Genomic DNA, 20,886 nt, shown 5'->3' with positions numbered 1-20,886 from the left:
AAAATACAAACCCCAAGCCCCGCATGGAACGATCAAAACATGGCCACTCATCACCCTGATCACTTGGCTTATCTGCTCAACCCCATTCTCCCACACTTCATCCATTTCTCTTTTTAGATTGCAAGCTCTTCTGTACTCTATTGGAAGACATAAGCAAAGACAAATACTCTGGGAGAGCCAGAGAAAGGATGTTGTATTTGTGCCCTTCCCCCTCTCCTAGAATGCTGCATGGAAAGGCACCTTACGGATGACAGTCAAACACTATGACATGGAGCATTGACCCTTAGTTTGCTCCCTCATCTTGGCAAGCCCTGCACTGTCATGGATGAGTCTCCCTCTAGAGCTATCATTGTGGCTTAAGTCAGCAAGGGGGTTGCTCACTTAAGGCCTGAGCCAGCACCCCTGGAAGTCAATGCGAATCTTGACTTCAATGGGCACCTGACTGGGACCTTGTTACCACATGGCTGGACTGGGGTAGTTGGGGCACTGGTGAGTAGATTCAGATCATACTGCTTTGGATTTTCAAGGACCCGAATGGAGTTAGATGCCTAAATCCCATTGAAATTCAAGGTGATTTAGGCACCTAACTCTTCTAGGGTTCTTTGCCAATCCCACCCTTTGAGAGTGACAGGCTCTATGAGCCCTTCACTGCTGCACAGATTGGCTGAATGCATCACAACCTTTTTCAATGGATTGGCCTGGGTAACTCCTGTTAGCTTTTCTTTTCAACACCACCATAAACACATGCAATTCCTCACCTTACGAAAATAAAAATACTGTGCCACATTCCTACTGTGCTATTCAATTCCTGCAAGGTACAGGGCTATGCAAAGGCACTCAAGTGAAATCATTAATTTCCAGACATTCTTACTATAGTCCCAACCATAATCACCCAGTATGTGCAAAAATTAACTCCTAGAGAGAAAGACCTACTTCTGATCTCCTCGGTGTTCTTGAAAGTGAGCAAACGTAGCCAATGGCTTCCTGTGGCGTGGAGACAATGCTTTGGACTGCTTGGCACACAACTCTTCTAGCTTTTCCATGAGCCTACTTTGGGATCTAGCAACCAAGGCCTCTATGGATGAACAGAGATGACAGAGAACTATTTACTACAGTCTTGCTGTTGTAAGAAGAGCCTCCAACTTCCCCTTTTGTGCCTTATCACTTTCTCTACAGAGTGTCACGGACACAGGAGTGGTAAGGAGTTTATTGCTAGTTAGCTGCAGTCAAAATCTGGTTTCTCTTCAAAACCAGGCCAATAGGTTTCTTTTAAGTTTATTTAAAAATTAAACTATGTGTAAGGTTCTAATGGTCTAACCTTCCTTTGCTCCTGACTGCCATCACTTGGCTTGTGCCACTGCATTCCCTGGAAGCTGGCCTCTGGAGTACTGATACAGCATGGCAGGACAGATAAATAGGGCCAGATTCAGCAGGGAATACAAAAGAACATAAACCAGTGTAATTTACACATTCTTCTGCCTCCTTGTCAAGCCACTTACACTGACCTACAGCCCTTAGGTCAGTGTGAAGAAATGTAACTTACACCCATTTACACTTCCGCTTGGAATTTGGGCTATGGCATCCAGTAGGAAAGGCAGGATGGACTGTTACAGTATTAACTGAAGAAGACTTAGGGAGGTAAACAGCAGGGAGACAGAACAGGGAGAAGGTAAAAATGGGGAGAGGAGAACTGATGGTATTTACCTGACTCCCTGAAAATACTCCCTGTAAGGAATAACATACCCACAGTCAGGGACCCACCCTGCTTGTTTCAGAGAGGGGAGAACAGAAACATAACATGCCATTCTTCAAATATATAAAAGATTTTACACAAAAAGCTACATTAAAAAAACACCACGGTTGCAAAGTCAAGCACTCAAACGTTGAAAAATTCCAACATTATGACTGACTATGCAATTTTAATTCAGCGGCATTGTGCATATGCATTATGAGACAGCCTTTAGTGACATGATCACATACTACTTTTTTCACAGGACCGCTGCCTCATTCAGCAATTGCAGGGAAAGTTCTATTAAGCACATGAAATCAGGGGTTACGGCATGCTCAGTCATACCGTGGGGATGGTGCATGCACAGTATGCAGGAGCGATGAGGAAATGGAGCATACCTAGCAAAGGCGGAATCTTCAGAGAATTTAGCTGCCAAACTCTAACAAGTCTCTACTGAGCAAACTGAAATTTTTCAAAGGCTTAGTCAAATTTAGCTAATGTTTTCTGGGACAGCAAAAGACATCCCTAACACCAGAGCGACCCTCCCTCCAAATTTCAAGTCCTTGCTCCAAAGCATGGAAGTTCTATTTTCAGGGAGTCAGGTAAATATCATCAGTTCTCCTCTCCCCATTTTTACCTTCTCCCTGTTCTGTCTCCCTGCTGTTTACCTCCCTAAGTCTTCTTCAGTTAATACTGTACCAGTCCATCCTGCCTTTCCTACTGAGTTTGCTTCTCAACAAAACAGCTATAAGAATTTTTTTTTAAAGGACAAGCAAAACATATTTTCCCTAATCTCGTTCTTGGCAGCAGCTTAACCTTTTTTTGATAAAACTAGAAAGAAAGAAAGAAAGAAAGAAAGAAAGAAAGAAAGAAAGAAAGAAAGAAAGAAAGAAAGAAAGAAAGAAAGAAAGAAAGAAAGAAAGAAAGAAAGAAAGAAAGAAAGAAAGAAAGAAAGAAAGAAAGAAAGAAAGAAAGAAAGAAAGAAAGAAAGAAAGAAAGAAAGAAAGAAAGAAAGAAAGAAAGAAAGAAAGAAAGAAAGAAAGAAAGAAAGAAAGAAAGAAAGAAAGAAAGAAAGAAAGAAAGAAAGAAAGAAAGAAAGAAAGAAAGAAAGAAAGAAAGAAAGAAAGAAAGAAAGAAAGAAAGAAAGAAAGAAAGAAAGAAAGAAAGAAAGAAAGAAAGAAAGAAAGAAAGAAAGAAAGAAAGAAAGAAAGAAAGAAGAAAGAAAGAAAGAAAGAAAGAAAGAAAGAAAGAAAGAAAGAAAGAAAGAAAGAAAGAAAGAAAGAAAGAAAGAAAGAAAGAAAGAAAGAAAGAAAGAAAGAAAGAAAGAAAGAAAGAAAGAAAGAAAGAAAGAAAGAAAGAAAGAAAGAAAGAAAGAAAGAAAGAAAGAAAGAAAGAAAGAAAGAAAGAAAGAAAGAAAGAAAGAAAGAAACTCAGCCTGAGGCAAACACCCAGCATGGGAAATTTCAGCCCAAATGCTTAAAGTCTGACAAAGTTATAAATGAAAACAAGGTCTTTTAATAGAAAACATCAGCCAACATTAACTACAGTGGCACTACCAGCTCCGTCTGTATTAATAAATTGCAATAATCAAACCTGGATGTCACAAATACATAGATCACCAAGGATGGGTCTGAGTCTGACAGTACGTGGAACAATCTTCTGGCCCAGTGGCACATGGAAGTGTGCTGTTTTTTGTTGCCATGATTATTTTAGTTGGGTACTAATGTAACCTAACACTTAGGGTATATCTACACTACAGACTAAGCCTGAGACCCGGGTCCAGCAATTGTAAACCCAGCTTTACGATTCAGCGTGGACGCTCAAGCGTGGACTTGGAAACACCTAGTCCCACAAACCTGGGTTTACAATGCAGTGTAGACATACTCTGTGATGCTGCATTAGGGCACCTCCACAGCTATTTCCAAGTGATGTAAATAACAACTTCACTGCAGAGACTTCAAACAGAGATTTCAGCCCTGGGTTTCAAAGTGCGGTGACCTAGCACTGCGACTCCCCGCTTTGGATTTAAGATTAAAGATGAAGAACAGAAAGGGAATGATCCTGAGATGCAAGTGGAACTGCAATGGAAGAAACTGCATTAGTGTGAACTGCTCTCTTCATCTGTGAAGGGCAATGACACAATGAAAACTACAACTCAAAGTCTAATCAATGTACAAACCATTAGGTTGAGAGGTCTGGAGAGGGTAGAAACATATGAGTGGGTGAGTCCCCCAAATGCTTAACCCTGAGATTTCTGCTGATTCTATTTACATCAAGAGAGCACTGTATGTATCTACAAGAACTCTTAAAGCAGGTGGATGCTAGCACTTACAGAACCATCATGTCTGAGGTCATGGACAATGCAGATAAGGGTCACATCTTAAACTATAGACCTATACAGTCATCCTCTTCCCGGATTTTTAGTTCAGTTATTCAGGCAAAATGCTTTTTCCTCCTCCTCACCCTGTGGATTTCAATTTAAAGTAACCAGAGCCTCCATTTTCTTTCCTACTAAGCTTTAGCTTTGCAATGGCATAAAAGGTACCTTTTCTAGGGAGCACTTGTTATAAACCTTTTGGAGGAAAAATAATTGATGGTTCATTTGCAGACCTTGGGCCAGATCTACAAAGGTACTTAGGTATATAAAGAAGCAGATAGGTGCTTTTCTCAATGCCACTAAGCACCTCCGTGAGACAGATGCCTAATTCTTATTTGCTTTCAACATAAATTAGGTGCCTAACTCACTTAGGCACTTGTTAGACACCTAGGGAGATTACCTGCATCTTTAAACACCTAAATACCTTTGCAAATCTGGCCCCTTGCAAATGGTGCTGGATGGCACGGAAACTTAAGGGCCCACAAGAATGATTCAATCAATCTTTCCAAACTTTAAGGTGTCTGATTTTTTATTTTTATATTTTGAAATGGGGAGGATTTTGTTTTTTAATTGTTTCTGACACTTTTTAAAAATTTATTCTTTAAAGTTCAGTTCAACCCTAAACAGTGACTCTGTACAGATGACAGCGCAGGGCTCCATTTTCATTGCGCATCATTGAGTTCCAGATCAAATCTGATAAGCTTGCAATTAATAAGCTTGTTTTCCTGCTTGCTACTCCTGCAAACTCAGCCTGGGGTCTCAGAGTCAGGCATTCCTTCTCTCACATGGTCATCTGTAACAAAGTTTCTACAAGCCAAAGTGGGCCCCCAGTGACATCTGTGCAACCCCATTAGCCCTCAGTGGGTTTCCATGGGCATAACTGAGGATCTAATCTAGAGACACTGGGGTTGCAGAGTTGTGTATGTTGAGGGAAAAATGGAAAGAATGAAACAGTATGAACATGTCTCCAGCTCTGCGGAGAAGATGGAGCCCAGTCTTCAAGGACTCTCAGAGCAAGAAGTCCTCAGCTGACGGGCGCAGGCTTAAGACATGTCTACCCTACATCTGGCAGCAAACCCCCCAGACAAGGGCAACAGATTTGTGCTAGCAAGACTCGTGCTAGCATGCTAAACAAAGCTGTGTAAACATTGCTTTGACATTGCAGTTCATGCTAGAGTTCAGGGTTCTTAAGCCTAAGGTGGGGGATGAGGAATTTGGCAAGCAGTGTAGCAATGGCAACGCCATTCACTGAAATTTGGCTTGGCCACCCCTCTATTAGGATGGGGTAGTGGCCAAACATGAATGAGTAGCACTGAAACCCGGTGCACCAGGTCACATCTCTGCTTGCTAAAATTTGGCCCAGCTGCCCCCAAGCAGCACTGTGTGCCAGGTCACAACACCCAGAGCAGGGAACCATGCCCAGCCCTGCAGGACAGGAGCCGCAGCGAAGCAGGGAGTGTGGGGTGGGCTTGTTTTCCAATCCCTGCCTCCCCCCACCCATAGGCCTGCAACCCACCATTTGGGAAACACTGCTAACAAAATATTCCAGTTAAAATTTCCAACTAAATGGAAAAACCTCAGGTTAACAGAAATATTATCAGCAGGAGTGACACCTACCATCTGCTAGTTAGTGTGGAGGGGGTATATTCTCCCTAGACTCTATAGTAATCTGACAATTACGTGCTGTTATAATAATAGGTGCCTTTAGAGAAAGTGGGTCAGAGCAAATGGTGGTATGAATTGTCATAGCTCCATGGAAGTTGATGGAGCTATGTTGATTTACATCAGTTAAGGAACAACTGGGCCAATATGTTTCTCTTTTAAGATAATTAACAGGCTAGTTCTAGGCTGGCATCAAGAAAAATAACCTTTCACCTGCTACTATTTTTCCATGTAGCTTCAAAAGTCCATAGCTGTTAGAAGTGAGTATAAATGAGCATACAGAGTAGGGGACATATTTTAATAAACAAAGGGCTAGTGATCACTTAAAACTTGCAAGCAAAACCTTTTCTCTGGATGTTTTGAAAACCTGTTCTCTACAATAGGACATGCAAAATGAGAAAGTTACTCACCTTGTGCAGTAACATAGGTTCTTCAAGATGTGTGTCCCTGGGGGTGCTCCACTTTTATGAGTGCAGTGGCACACAAACACCTAAAGTAGAGCACCCACAGGGGTACACATCTTGAAGAGCCTACTTTACTGCACAAAGGTGAGTAACTTTCTCTTCATCAAGCGATGTCCCACTGTGTGCTCCACATTAGATGACTTCAAAGCAGTGCCCTCTACTGGAAGGAGGGGGCTTTGGAGTTGAAGTCGTAGCAGATGAAAGTACAGTGTGACCGAACAGGGTATTGGAAGATGCATGTTGCTGTAGTAAAGCGTAATGCTGGGTAAACGTATGGGGTGAGGGCCAGGTTGCAGCCCTACAGCTTTCCATGATGGGAACATTGTTAAGAAATGCTATGGAGGCTGATAAGGCTCTTCTAGAATGCGCGTGGATCACCGTATGAGGTTGTCAGTCATGCTGGAGGTAAAGTTTTATGCAGTGTTATCCATTTGGATAGCAGTTGTTCAGATATGGCATTGCCTTTTAATAGTTCAGCAACTGAAATGAACAGTTTTGGGGACTTGCAAAAATATTTTGTTCTATCAGTGTAGAAGGCTATAGCTCTGCAGACATCCAAGGAGTGTAGTCTGGACTGTCGTCTATGCACATGTGGTTTGGGGAAAAATGTCAATAAGTGGATTGGTTGGTTGAGGTGAAAGGATGAGGCAACTTTAGGTAGAAACTTGGGGTGTGGCCTGCGGGATACTTTATGTCTGAAGAAGACTGTGTAAGGTGGGTCAGCCATGAGAGCTCCCTCCTAGCGGATTTAATAGCCACTAGGAATGCAACCTTCATGGAAAGATGTAGCAGGAAGCTTGTCGCCATGGGCTCAAATGGAGGGCTGCTGAGGGTGTGGAGGACTAAATTGAGGTCCCATGGCGGGTTAGGATTCCTAACTTCAGAGTAGGAATTGGAGAGGCCTTTGAAAAAGCATTTAGTAAGTGGGTATGGGAAAGTAGAGAATCCATCTACTTTGTGATGGAATGCTGTGACTGCAGATAGATGTACTCATATCAAACTCACAGAAAGGCTCGTCTTTTTTAGTTCTAGCAAGTAATCTAGTATGAGTGGTAAGGGGACTGACAGAGATGTGGCCTGTTTGTGTTGGCACCTATGAGTCGAATTGCCTCCATTTATGCATGTATGTGAGTTTGGTAGTTGTCCTATGGCTGTTTAACAAAAAGTTTTATATGCCTTTGGAGCATGTCAGTTCAGATCCCGAGAGCCAGGCAATAACCACGCTTTGAGTTGGAGTCTTTGAGGATCCCGATGGATGACACAGTGTGCGTCCTGCGATAGCAGCCGAGGTAGAAGTGGGAGCATGCATGGTGGACAGACCACCATGTGGAGAAGGTTTGCCGAGACCATGTGGGGGCTATTAGGATCACTCTGAATCTGTCCTGCCTGATCTTGTGAAGCTAGGAGAGGGTGGGAGGGAAGGCGTATAGGAGGGGAGTGTTCCATTTGATGGGGAAGGCGTTGCCAAGAGAGCGTGGACTGAGTCCTGCCCTGGAGCAAAACTGGGGGCATTTGGTATTTTGTGTGGTTATGAAAAGATCTATTGTTAGAAACCACCAAGTCTGAAAAATATTTAGGAGCACAGCATGCGTATTCAGCTCCCACTCGTGACTTGATAGAAGTTCCTCCTCAGGGTATCCACTGTGATATTATGACAACCAGGTAGGTAAGAGGATGTAATCTGGACATTATGCTTGATGCACCATTGCCAGAGTCACATGGCTTCCACACAGAGGGAGTGTTATTGTGCTCCCCCTAGGAGGTAATGGACACCCTTGTCCTAGAAAAATTGCTACAGGGTCTCCCCGAGAATATCTGAGTCTGGGTCAGGCGACATCAGCCAAGTACAGTCGATACAACGGTCAAGCTGACTGAGGAATACAGGGAGGCAGATGTCCCCCGAAAGGAGGGCCGACCCTATAAGGACATAGAGTAAGCGAAGAAACCGAGGGAACCCCTCCCCGGGAAAGGCCCAGAGAGGAAGAAGGAGGAACCCCGAGGAGCTCCCAGTAGAGCTGGCATGATCGTTTGCAGACAGTGCGGGCAGCCAGAACATAAAAAGGGAGACTGCCTGGATATGGAATGTTGGTAGGCTGTATTTTGTGTCTGGTCTAATGCTGGAGGGCAAGAAAGGGGTCAGAAGCTGTCCACCATCCCGGTGGATACTGCTTCAGCCTGCTCGCTTGTCCAGAGGGGGCTGATAAAACCACACTGGATAATTCCAGGTGCACAGATGGCCCTGGAGTGTATCCACGGGGACAGGAGATACTGCCTAGTGGCCCAGGTGCCCCTAGAAGTGCGGGGCAGCTTTAAATGGAAGTGGGTTGGGGTAGTAGAGGGGTTACCATACCCCATTGTGTTGGGTATGGACTGGGGCCCTCCCCCGAGAGGGAAAAGGAAAGGTTCCCACAGAAGGGAGTTGAGATCCCTAGACAGACAAGCCCCAGTCAGGAAGAGGAGCAGGGTCCTTGCAGAAGCAAACACAGAAACTCTAGACAAGAAAGCCCAGATGGGTAGAAAGAGAGGGAGGAGTTGTGGGGGAATTGGCCAGCCGAAGCCCCTTAGTGGAAGAAAAGGGGCAACTGGAGCTCCCCACAATGCAGCTCCCAGGAGAGGAGACATGGACTCCGCTTGGTGGCTTGGGAGAACCCGAGGCCCAGGGTGTCCTTGAGAAGGTCAGGATGGACCCCAGCCCCCTACTGGAAGAAAAGGAGATAAAGGTGAAAGGATGCCCACAAGGGTGCGATTGGTGTGAGGACCTGTGGGTGGCGGCAGAGCTACAGGGGCATCCACCCCCCCACAGTGTACTTTCTGCAGGGGTAGGGGGAGGATGAAGGAACACCATGAAAAGGATGCCGGGGAATCACCCAGAAGAAGGGGAGACACTCCCCCGGCTGAATCCCACTGGTAGGGGGTGAAGAGGACGAGGAAGGACGAACCTGGCAATTCATTAAGTGGGGGGAGGTGTGTGTTCAGGGTGCTGGCTAAGAAACTTTGAGCCAGGCCTCTATAACACCAGCTTCAATCAAGAAAGGAGAATTGGAGCTGGCTGAGTAAGCCCAGGCCTGAGTGGCATACGGGGAACAGCTGCCGGCCATGTTAGCCAGGGGCTATATAAAGGCTGGCAGGAAAGAAGCCAGGGAGTTGGAGCTCGTCCCTGCTGGCTGCAGGAGTTAGCAGTCCCTCGGGCTGTGATACTGAAGTTGTTTGTAGCTAGAAAGTGATGGGAAAGTAAACTGAAATAAAGAGCACAGGTGATTGCACCAATGCAGAGGTCTCCTGCTGGTTTGTGGGAGCAGCAGGGGCAGTAGGTCTTCAACCGTCGACTGTACTGGTTTTGGGAATCCTGATCGATGAAGCCAGGAAGCCCCCCTCATAACCGTGGTCGCTATTGATCTTGCTGCTGAATCTGCAGAGTCAAGAGTGGCCTGTAATGCTGTTCTGGTTATGAGTTGACCTTCTGCAATAACTGGTTTGAACTGTTCCTTTGTCTCTTCTGGAATAAACTCAATAAATTCAGAGAAGTTTGCATAGTTATTGTGGCCATATTTTGCCACTAATGCTTCATAGTTAGCTATTCTCAAGTGTAAGGTCAAGAAAGAGTATGCTTTGCGGCCAAAGAGGTTGAGCCACGTCCAGTCTTTGTCATAAGGGGTGTTTCTGGGGTATTGTTGTCTACCCCATTCATTGACTGTGTCAATCACTAATGAATTCGGCATTGGATGCAAAAGGAGAAATTCAGTTCCCTTTGCAGACACATAGTACTTTTTAAAATCAGACCTCTCACAGGTAAGTGGGATCGTTGCTGGGGTTTGCCACAGCAACTTTACAGGTTCCGTAATCACAACATTCATAGGAAGGGTGATTTTGAATGAGGTCTATGTGTGCACAATATCTACTAGTTTATATAGACGCTCCTGGCCTTCTTTGAGAAAAATGTCCAGTGAGGTGGCAACTCTGATAGAGGTCTTGGAATTGTTTGAAGTCATTACCTGTGTTGGGAGGCGGGGGCATAATAGCGTCATCAGGTGAAGATGAAGAGATATGGACTTCAGGTGGGCTGTCCTGGTCAGAGAGTTCTTCCTCCTCTTCATCCCCCTGTTCTGAAGTTTCAGGTGGTCCCTGTGCTGCTGATAAGGGTGATTGCTGTGTGCTAGCTCTGGGAAGGATGGCAGATCTATGTTGTGATGGTGGATATGCTGTCCATTGGCTCCAAAATGGCCACTGGGGTGGGAAAGGCACAGGGGGCATCCAGGAATGTCCATACCAGGGTTGGTTCTGAAGGTCCACCAGGCAGGTCTTATATGGAGGGGCAGGCGTGATGAGATCAGCCACAGGGGAGGAATGTTGTGGAGAGTGCATGACATCATCGTCTCCATCTTCATCCTCGCTTGAGAATTGTGGAGTGGAAAGAGATGGAGAGCTGGGTTGACTAGGTACTGCGAGGACAGAGGTACCTAGGTATTGAGGAAACAGTGAGGAAACCAAAAATTTTTGGTGCATGAATTGCTGCAAAGTGGATGCCATCGGTACCAAATGCCAGTCAGTGCCGATGTGTGACTGGAGTGCAGGATGTGTGCACTTGGCGGTGCCATCAGCTGTGGGGGTGCCGACTGTTTAGCCATCTCTGGCGGTACTGCAGCCTTGGGTTTCATTTACCCCTTAGTGCCTGTGTCCGAGCACAGCCGCTTGGTGACTTTCGTTTTCTTGGTGCGGAGGGTCCCATTGTTTCGGCTGTTGGAATGGCTGATGCCGTAGGTCCTGAGAGTGTTTGCCTGCTAGAGGAGCGCCTTTTCTTGACCAACTCCAGAGTCACGGACATGGTAACCCATTTTTTTGCTGCCTTCTTGGCAGGTTGATTAGAAGCCTGGGCCATGGAAGAAGGGCCCATGTCAGAGGCTGTAGTCTGCGATCTCTGGCTAGGACGGGTGCGTACCTCAGGCTCAGACGCTGGACGGAGAGACTTCTCCATGAGGAGAAGTTTGAGTTCGAGATCTCTCGCCTTCCTGGAATGGGCTTTGAGGTTGTGACAGTGCGAGCACTTCACTGTCTCAGCGAGACATATAATCGCAGGACACACTGAGAGTGCCCATTCAAGAGAGGTATAGAAAGCCTGCAGGTAAGACAGCATTTGAACCCTGAGAAGCCAGGCATGCCCCTTAGGGAAGGTAAGATAAAGGGAGATATGACTATTGTGCTGCAGCGGTGAAAACTGAAACCTACAGCCCTATAACAATTTTTTTTTTGGAGAAAACAAAAAGGACACGGATAAAGTAATAAAGATATCTAAATAGAAGAAAACCTAAAAACTAGGGGAAACTATGCTACCCAGAAATCCGAGAGGCGCTGCTAGTTGCTCCAACTTGAGCCAACAGTGGTAGAGAAGGAACTGAGGGAGGGTTGGTCGCACAGCGCCAGTTAATCGCCTGAAGCGACGCAAGATGGGGACCGTGCATGTGCAACCCCACTCGGCACTGCTTCCATAAATCTCCAATTATGAGCGCAGGGGTGCACAAACACCTAAAGTGGAGCATCCATAGGGACATCACTCAGAGAAGAACTCCAATTTCCAGTGACACTAAGTGTTTAAATGGCACTTACCAACTGACTGTATTTATCTGTATCCCATAGGCCTACTACCCACCTTTACTCCCCAAGCATAGGGCCTCGTATCTTCTCAGAGCTTAGAAGTCTGATCCAATTTGGGCCTGGGTATTAGGTAAGAGGGCCTGTTTTCCATGTCTTCCAGCATGCCATAGCCCCAAGAGGGAATTCCCATTTCCCTAGGCAGCTAATGTATGGGGAACAGAAGGTGCTAGCTGGGTGCTCATGCTACTCCTTTCCAAAGGCTAAAATCTACCCACATCTGCTGAAGCCACACTGCAAGGGAAGTGGGAAGCTGAAGGATGACACTGCACAGTGGCTCCTAGAGACCTCCATCCTGTAGTTCTAGAGTGGGCAAGAAGGAGCAAGTCATAGGTGATACACTATATCTCCTTTAAAAAGCAGCAGGTGCCCCAGGCAATGTGTTGCACACTGTCCAGCTGCCTGAAAGGATATAACCATAAATCCTAGGCAATATGGCCCCACGATGGGATGGGCAGAAGTTAGCAGACATGACCCCAGTCTATAGGCTCAGTGGGACAAATTCAGCCCTAGTGTGCTTCTGTTTCTATCAATAGGCTTAGACCAGGGCTGCATCTGGCCCAGTACATTTGACACAGATTAAGGAAGGGAATTGTTCATTCTCAGAACATGGCCGGCTAAGAAGCAATGGTCTCACAGTAAAGGAAAGTTTAGGTTAGAAATAAAAATAAAAATTCTTAAGTGTAAGAGAAGTTAAGCAGAGGGATATATGTTCAAGGCACCATCAATGTGGACAGGCAAAGAGAAGTTAGAGAGAATCATAGAATATCTGGGTTGGAAGGGACCTCAGGAGGTCATCTAGTCCAACCCCCTGCTGAAAGCAGGACCAATCCCCAACTAAATCATCGCAGCCAGGGCTTTGTCAAGCCTGACCTTAAAAATATCTAACGAAGGAGATTCCACCACCTCCCTAGGTAACACATTCCAGTGTTTCACCACCCTCCTAGTGAAAAAGTTTTTCCTAATATGACATAGGCAAAAACAGAGGTCAGTTCTGGTGGGTCCTACTCGGAGCGGATTGTTTTTACGCAGTTACAGCTAGCTAATATTTTGGTTTTGTAACGTTACTATGATCCTTTGAAGGAAGAGCAGGCTCCTCTGAGCGAGTTCTACGGTCTTTCTGCTCCTCCAGGTCCTTGAGAATCTTGTCTAGATCCCACTTCTCGATATCCTGAAAGAATAAAACCAATGGTAAGGGAAAATTCATCCCCAAGAGGTTATTACAAAGGTAAAAATCACAAAGGCCTATACTCCATGGGATAAGTTCTCCTGAGTACCTTCACCATGCAGAAGTATCTGAATGCACGAACAGCATATGGACACCTGCCTTCCTGAACTCCGCCAGTGTCATGTTGCTGTCATTCCCCAGCAGAAGAACCTGTACTCCGCTGGAGACATGGGTCCTACAGGATGGACCTACAAAACTTGGCATGGCTATCTAGAAGAGGGGAGCTACTGCCTGGTGCCCCCCATTGTCTGCATTCAACTGCAATGACTGAGCAGATCTGATGTGACCAAGTGTAACCTAAGTGCTAAGAGAGCCTAGCTGGAGGGACTGATGCTCAACATGATAAGAGTGGAGGAACTTCCTGCCCTATCTGAAGAAGCTGCTGAGTCTGGGATGGATGCAGTAATATGGACTGAATCAGCACCTCCTCAGGGTTAGAAATACAAGACCCATCTCTCTAATATCCACCTGACATCCCCCTCCACTTACTGTGGTCACCCTCTCCCTCAACCTATAACTCAGTTCCAGCAGCTAATCACACGCTGGAGTCCCTTCCTAACAGCTGGTCCCTCCTTCCCTCTCATGCCGATCAGCAACACAGATTCAGCCCAAGTCTAAGTGAAATGTTAACACTGTGTTTCCTATCAGATAATGCATCCCACTTCCCACACCCACTTCTGCAGCGGGCCCCTCCTTTCAGGATCACTGACCCCTATAAAAATAGACGAGGAAAAATCATGAAGACAGAGAGACAGGTGGATCAGGCCCTCTTCTCTTCCAAGAGCAAGGATACAGAACCTGATCCTGAGAGGTGCTGAGCACTTGTAACTTCCACTGATTTCAAAGGGAGCTGTGGATCCTCAACAACTTTCAGGATGAGATATGTAGCCCCCTTCCTTGGTTTTCTCCCTGTTCTACCTTACTTAAAGGCAGATGGGTTCCTGACCTAGGAACACTATTTCTACAGCACAGCCAACAGCAACCTGGATCTCAGAATTGGTTGTCCAATAAGAAAGTGGGATGGCCTCAAATTATTCATCACCATATATAATTAGCTATGTGCACTCTTCCCACAATTTAGGCTGGAGAGGAGCTAGCTACATGAAGCCAGAGGAGGAAGTTAGCAAAACAGCAAGCCAAGCAGGCCACCATCCTCCTCTTCTATTTTTCAGTGAGGAGAGAGAGTTTTCAACTGCAACCTTAGCTCAAATGTGCTGGTCAACCAATGCACCCAGGAGTTGTAAGCAGAGATCTGCAGCTTGGCAAGCAAACACTAAAGCCCAAAGGTGCCGAAATACCTTTGAGGATCTGGGCCTAAATATTTACATATCCCTTCTTCAGACCAGGTTTGTGTTTTCTTGGGCTGCTAAACAGTAAGATGTTTCCCAGCATGCAAATAGCCATCCTGGATCTGCGCTGGAATTCATGGGATATCAGTGGCTCACTAAAGTTCAACATTCACAGCTCTTTACTTTATATACTGAGGAGAAACATCATCGGGTGGCTAAATATCAGGAAATGTCAGAATTTACCGATTCCTCTCAAAGCCTTCCCTGGGCTTAAAAATGCAAATACCAGAATACCCAACCTGCCCACAATGCTCGCTTTATTATATTACTAGTCATTTACAGACAGCTTTTCATATAGAAAGTGTCTGTCCTGACTGTGACTTAAGGCACAACATTAATTAAAAATATACCTGCCTAAAGTAAAGACACTAGGCTTGGATCCTTCATTACACTCTACATGGATACACCACTGCATCCATCCTATTGATGTCAATGGGTGCCACTTGAGCATAATGAATAGCAGGATCTTGGCCTAAATCGTATTAAAAACTAAAATATAAAAGAAGCCAACAGCTGACTACTCCCTAATTATAAAACCAGGTCAGTATTTTGAAGACTCAACTTAGGTAACTATTTTTGAAAATTTAGGCCTTATACAGTTACTCATTTATGGCATAAGAACATAAGAATGGCCATTCTGATCAGACCAATGGTCCATCTAGCCCAGTATCCTGTCTTCTGACTGTGGCCAATGCCAGGTGCTTCAGAGGGAATGAACAGAACAGGCAATCACTGAGTGATCCATCCCCTGTTATCCAGTCCCAGCTTCTGACAATCAGAGGGCTAGGGACACCCAGAGCATGAAGTTGTATACCTGACCATCTTGGCTAATAGCCATTGAAGGACCTATCCTTCATGAACTTATCTAATTCTGTTTTTAATTCTGTTATAGTTTTGGCCTTCACAACATCCCCTGACGATGAATTCCACAGGTTGACTGTGTGTTGTATGAAGTACTGTACTTCCTTTGTTTGTTTTAAACCTGCTGCCTATTAATTTCATTGGGTGACCCCTGGTTCTTGTGTTATGTAAAGGGATAAATTACACTTCCTTATTTACTTTCTCTACATCATTCATGATTTCACAGACCACTATCATATATCGTTTTAGTCGTCTCTTTTCCAAGCTGAAAAGTCCCAGTCTTTTTAATCTCTCCTCATATGGAAGCTGTTTCTTATCCCCAATCATTTTTATTGCCCTTCTCTGTACCTTTTCTAATTCTAATACATCTTTTTTTAGATGGGCTGACCAGAACTGCATGCAGTATTCAATGTGTGGGCATACCATGGATTTATATAGTGACGTTAGGATATTTTCTGTCATTTTATCTACCCTATCCTAATGGTTCCTAACATACCGTTAGCTTTTTTGACAGCCTGCAGTTGAGTAGATGTTTTCAGAGAACTATCCACAATGACGCCAAGATCTCTTTCTTGAGTGGTAACAACTAATTTAAATCTTATTTTGTATGAGTAACAGGATCAGGCACTTAACACGAAAGAACTTGCAGATTGATTTTTCTCCCCCACTGAAACATATTTTCAAATGTCATTTTTTAGTAAAAACATACCTGTCCAGCCCATAAAATAATAGCATCAGGACAATGACTATTTAAAAATATTGATGACATTTTGAAAAGGAAGTTGGCTGTCACTTACACTGTAACTGCATCGCAATTACACCACGCACACACTAATTAGCTTCATTCTAATATTGTAGGTTGCAGCTAAAAGTCTGATTAAGGACAAAAGTCTGATGATGGCTACAAACTGAAACCTGTGTCAGTGACATGAAACTAGTCATGGCTCAGCAGCTCCTCCTGAGATTTCTTGGTCTGGAAAGAGTGAGGAGCATCTCTCAAGAGGGAGTGACAGACAGACAATGGAGGTTATTATAACGCGAACTGCGTTAGATCTCAGCACTGATACAGTTTTATCAAAGGATCTCAGTGAAAGCTCTGAATTTACATGTTTGCTGTAATTATGGTGTCATTGGCAACCAGCTTCTTTTTAAATGATATTGCTAAATAAATATAAACACTGATCTATCATGTACATAATTATATTGTCAGATCCACTCCCGCACATCCTTATCACATGAGCAAAGACTATTATAGGGTGTCTGATAAGGCCCGGCAGCAAAGGAGTTAACGGTTTGCAGGATTTGACTAATAATAAAAGAGATGACTTGTGAAAGTCAGTCTATGAGATATGCCTCTTTAAGTGAGTTACTATGGCCCCAAACCAAAGCACAGGTTTAATTTTAAGCATGAGTAGTTCCACTGACTTCAATGGGGCTTCTCATGCTTAAAGTGAGGCATGAGTTTAACTACCTTCAGGAGCTGGGGATTAAATAGGGGCTAGTTTTCAAAACCAGGTTGTAAACAGGTCACCTCCTGCACACCCCCTTGTGGCCAGGGATGGCCCTGCATCAGCCCCTGCCTCACTTTTCCCCTCAAGGGCCCTCTTCAATAACTTACAGATTCTTTTGTCCTTCTTAGGGTCTCATGTATTAAATTAACAAATACTCAAAAGAGAAGTTTTCCAGTCCATCTGTTTACCCCTCTTATCAGGTCACTCCCAGGCCTTTCATACCTGTAGTCTCACATTTCTCTGGTGGAGCCTATTTGCTCAGTACTTGCAGCCTCTGTACTCCACTCAACTTCATCATCCCCAAGCTTCCTGCTGCTGTTTACAGAGAAATCAGTTGATCTCTGCTCAGGTGCGCCTCCTTAGGAACTAGGGTCGGCTGATCCAAGGCTTCTACCCCTTAACGCACAAACCACCCTATTACACACGTGCATAAGGTGTGTATACAAGGGCCTGATTCTGCTCTTTTACACCAAGGTAAAATCCACTGAGCCTGATTCTTTCACTTACGCTGGTGCAAATCAAAAGTAACTCTACTGACGTCAACGGGTTGTACTTGTGTAAAATGGATACTGAAAGGAGAATCAGGCCCATTGACTTGAACAGAGCTACTCCTGATATCCACTAGTAGGGCTAAGATCAGAATTAGGCCCAAAAATGCTTGGACAAAGTCTACACAGGGAATTGCTGGCTCAAGCTAGGCAGCTCAGTGCACAAAAAGGCAAGTGCGTGTATACTATGCATATGTAGTTACGGTTATGTTTTGAGAGCGCAGCTTCAATACTGATTTTTGTAAATTTGTCCTGTAAAGTTTGTGGCATGTTGAAGAATCTGTACTTTGACCCCACTGAAGGCTCTGAACAGAAATCCAAAGGTTCTCATGGTAGTCAGCCACGAGACAATGTATTTTAATTTATTAAATAAAAAACTGTTAATTTTCTATTTTAGCACACAGGTGGCTATCTCATGAGTGCTACACTGACCCTGGGGAGCTGGTAGACCAGAAGAACAGCAGCCAAGGGTAGGAGACTGGATCACGTCTCCTAGTCTGATTTCTCTGACAGTCACCAAACAAGAAGTTTCTGTTCCACTGATGTTAAAATTTCTCTCAGACAATCATATTTCAGCTGCAATTCCATGACAGCAGCAGGTCACTGACCCCACCAATTAAGCTTCAAAAACTGGTACCCCAGTAAAAGAAACACTGTTGACGCTATTGTCTGGCCATGACAAATATACCTCTCGTTACAATGTCAGAACTCTCTGCAACCAGACGGCTAGAAAGTTCACCACGCATTGCATCCACATCAGAGATTCTGTGCCCTGTGTCCTTGAACATGGACACTCCCTGTTCTGATCAATGAGATTAACTTCCAACATGGCTTACTTGTACCTTTAAGGCAGGGCCTCCTTTTTTTGTTCCAAGTTTGTACAGCTCCTAGTACAATGGGGCCCTGGCTGTGACTGGGGCTCCTAGGTGCTACTGCAATATAAATTCATAATGACATGGTGTGTGCAGAATTGGATATTCATATCCTCTTATTGTCAATGAACATTCTGCATCTAATGCATTATCCATCATGCTAGACACCTAAGCAATCACTGAAGAAAATTACCCCTTTGCCCCACCTACCTGCAATGAAAAGAGCATCAGCCCTCGAGGGTGTTCAGCTGAAGTGGCTCCTTGCTCATTTTCTGCTTTAGTGATTCTTTCTAGATTGTCACTGATAGTCTCCAATGGTGATTTTGTTTTTAGTTCTGAATTGCCTCCATCTCCAGACGGTGCCTCTAAGGTCACCTTAGAGAGTATTTTTGTTTCTATCATCTTTCGTCTCTCTTCACTGTTGTTTGCATTTACAAAATATGGCCCTTTCATAGACAGTACTTTATTAGTCCAAAAGTCTTTTGTTTCCCTGTCTTTTCCATTGCCCAGTTCTTTCCCTCTGAGAGTTTGATCTGTAGGATCTGCAAGGACTGCTCTCTGTTGGCTTGAAGTTTCTTCAGGCAGGTTAGCAAAAGCATATGTCTGATCTCTTACCAATGGTACATTTTCTCTTCCCACAGCTTGGGTAACATCCATTTCTTTCTGAAGATCTGAACTTTCTAGGTCTCCATTCCAAGTCTCTCTGGAGTGTTCCACAGATTCTAATATTTGCTATAGATACAGAAAATGCCCCACAGAAGAGACAATCATTCCCCTCACCAAAGCAATAAAGAGACATACAATAAACCAAGTAGAACTGATTGGCAGATGGAGGTTCAAATTGAGTGGGCATCTAATAACTGCCTGGGTCAGGTCTCATCTCTGAGATTTGTTACAAAGGGGAGAATGAGATTCATTTTGTAAAAACAGTAACTGTAGGAAGTTCTGGATGCATCTGAAACCCCTTTAGCCCAGTGCCTTGTTATCCTGTGTTATTGCTTACATACAGATCCCAGCTCAATAGGAAAGGGGATACAAGAAGCTGGTGTCCTGAGGCCAAAATACTAGAGCTGGCCTGCTCCCCAGCTAGCTTTCTGTAATCAGTGAGTTTCATCACTCCAGGTGCAATGTAATCCCTTTATCTATGAATGGTTCTATGCCCAGTTTTTAACATCATACAATTACTTCTTGATATACCCACCCTAACTACTTCATCTCTAGTTTCTGTATATGGAGTATGGTAATTGGAGACATTTCACACAGTGAAAGGCTTGCAAGTTAACCTGCTGCATAGCCTACTTTTAATGCTTGGATGATGTATGGCTTCACAGATCATCCTATGGGTAGGAGCTGGTCAGTGGCTGAGGGACAATTATCTATTGTAGAAAGGTTCATAGACTCAGTGTTCTATAGTGTTTTCCCTAACAAAACAGTGTCTCCTGCAACGCATACATCATAATTCCTGACAAGTACCCTAGTGCCTGCATCTCCACCTGTCAGCTACTACTGCAAGACACCCAGCATCATCTCCAACATAGAACAGGAGCTCATTCAAAACCAGGCTCATTTGATTTTGGGGACACTGAAGGGCTCCTTGGGAGAGAGCGTGACCAGGCCAGTGAGGGGAAGAAAGAGGGCCAGGGCCTTTGGGAGGGAGAGTGAGGATCCACACTATAAGCAGCTAAAGAAAGGACCCACCCTCCCGACAGACGGTGGGCAGAAAGTAAGGGGATAACAAGAGGAAGTGCAAGAAGGTGGGACAAAGAGAAAAGGGCCCAGATCCCAAGAATAGAGAGACAAAGTGAGCCTACAAAAATAGATGAGGAATAGAGAGAGAAAGAGAAACGCAGACCCAAGATGAGAAAAAGGGCCCAGGTACTTATATCACACAGTGCGACCTAAAAATCTACTGTAATATTAAGTAGCTGCACTGCCGACAACCACAGAATATATGGCTGCAGTAGTACAGTCAGTAACCTGCATGTCTGTGTCTCCTGGAGAAAGATCTGCCAGTTCTTCCGACAAGTCAGGAATCAGATTGGGTAGATCTCGCTGGAAGATGAACAGCTCCCCATCTTCATCACAATCAGACTGCCATACAAAACAAAGAAATGAAAGGAAGGGCCAGCACATTTATACAGATGTTTCATGAGGGCATAAGTCATTTCTTTATCTCACAGTTAGCTATGGTGTTGAGGGATATCCTGCTGAGTCATATTAGTGGAGTGTCAACTACTCTACATCCAAAGAGTCTGAAATAAACTCTCTCTTTGGTGACTTAGCACATTAACGGGCTTCAATAACAAGAGCTAGATAAAATATTGGGTATGAACCCATGTCTAGTGAGGTTAATGGCAAAAGTCCCATTGATATCAATGGGGACAAAAATAGGTAAGTATTCCAAAGCTTGAGAGGTACTGGGTTATCTGCAAATCCCAGTGACTGCAATGTCCAGTGCAATATCTAGAATGTACAAGTAGAAACCATACTTTACACCAAATGGAAGAATCAACACCCCCACATCAGGCAGACAGGCTCCAGCTTTCACTTTGCCTTTTATACTGCAAGGCATATCACCTCCGTAACTCTTTGGGCTGGCAAATCCTGACTCTCTGGTGAGATTATTTTTCCTTCCCCTG

General features: G+C 44.5%; 1 protein-coding gene across 2 annotated transcripts in view; it reads right to left on the bottom strand.

Annotated features, from left to right (window-relative positions):
• The window catches only part of DNAAF8 (dynein axonemal assembly factor 8), a 151,575-nt gene that overhangs the window by 125,553 nt on the left and 5,136 nt on the right, over positions 1-20,886 (bottom strand). For both annotated transcript variants that reach the window (XM_043524105.1, XM_037911638.2), the window contains exons 3-6: positions 20,225-20,338; positions 18,458-18,979; positions 12,947-13,049; positions 934-1,075 (exon numbers count right to left, since the gene is read on the bottom strand). In XM_043524105.1, coding sequence (XP_043380040.1) covers positions 934-1,075; positions 12,947-13,049; positions 18,458-18,979; positions 20,225-20,338 — 881 coding nt within the window. The remainder of the gene's footprint in view (positions 1-933; positions 1,076-12,946; positions 13,050-18,457; positions 18,980-20,224; positions 20,339-20,886) is intronic.

Source organism: Chelonia mydas, chromosome 10, assembly GCF_015237465.2.
Source record: "Chelonia mydas isolate rCheMyd1 chromosome 10, rCheMyd1.pri.v2, whole genome shotgun sequence".
Classification (NCBI taxonomy): Eukaryota; Metazoa; Chordata; order Testudines; family Cheloniidae; genus Chelonia; species Chelonia mydas.
This window is presented reverse-complemented; position numbering and strand designations above follow the sequence as displayed.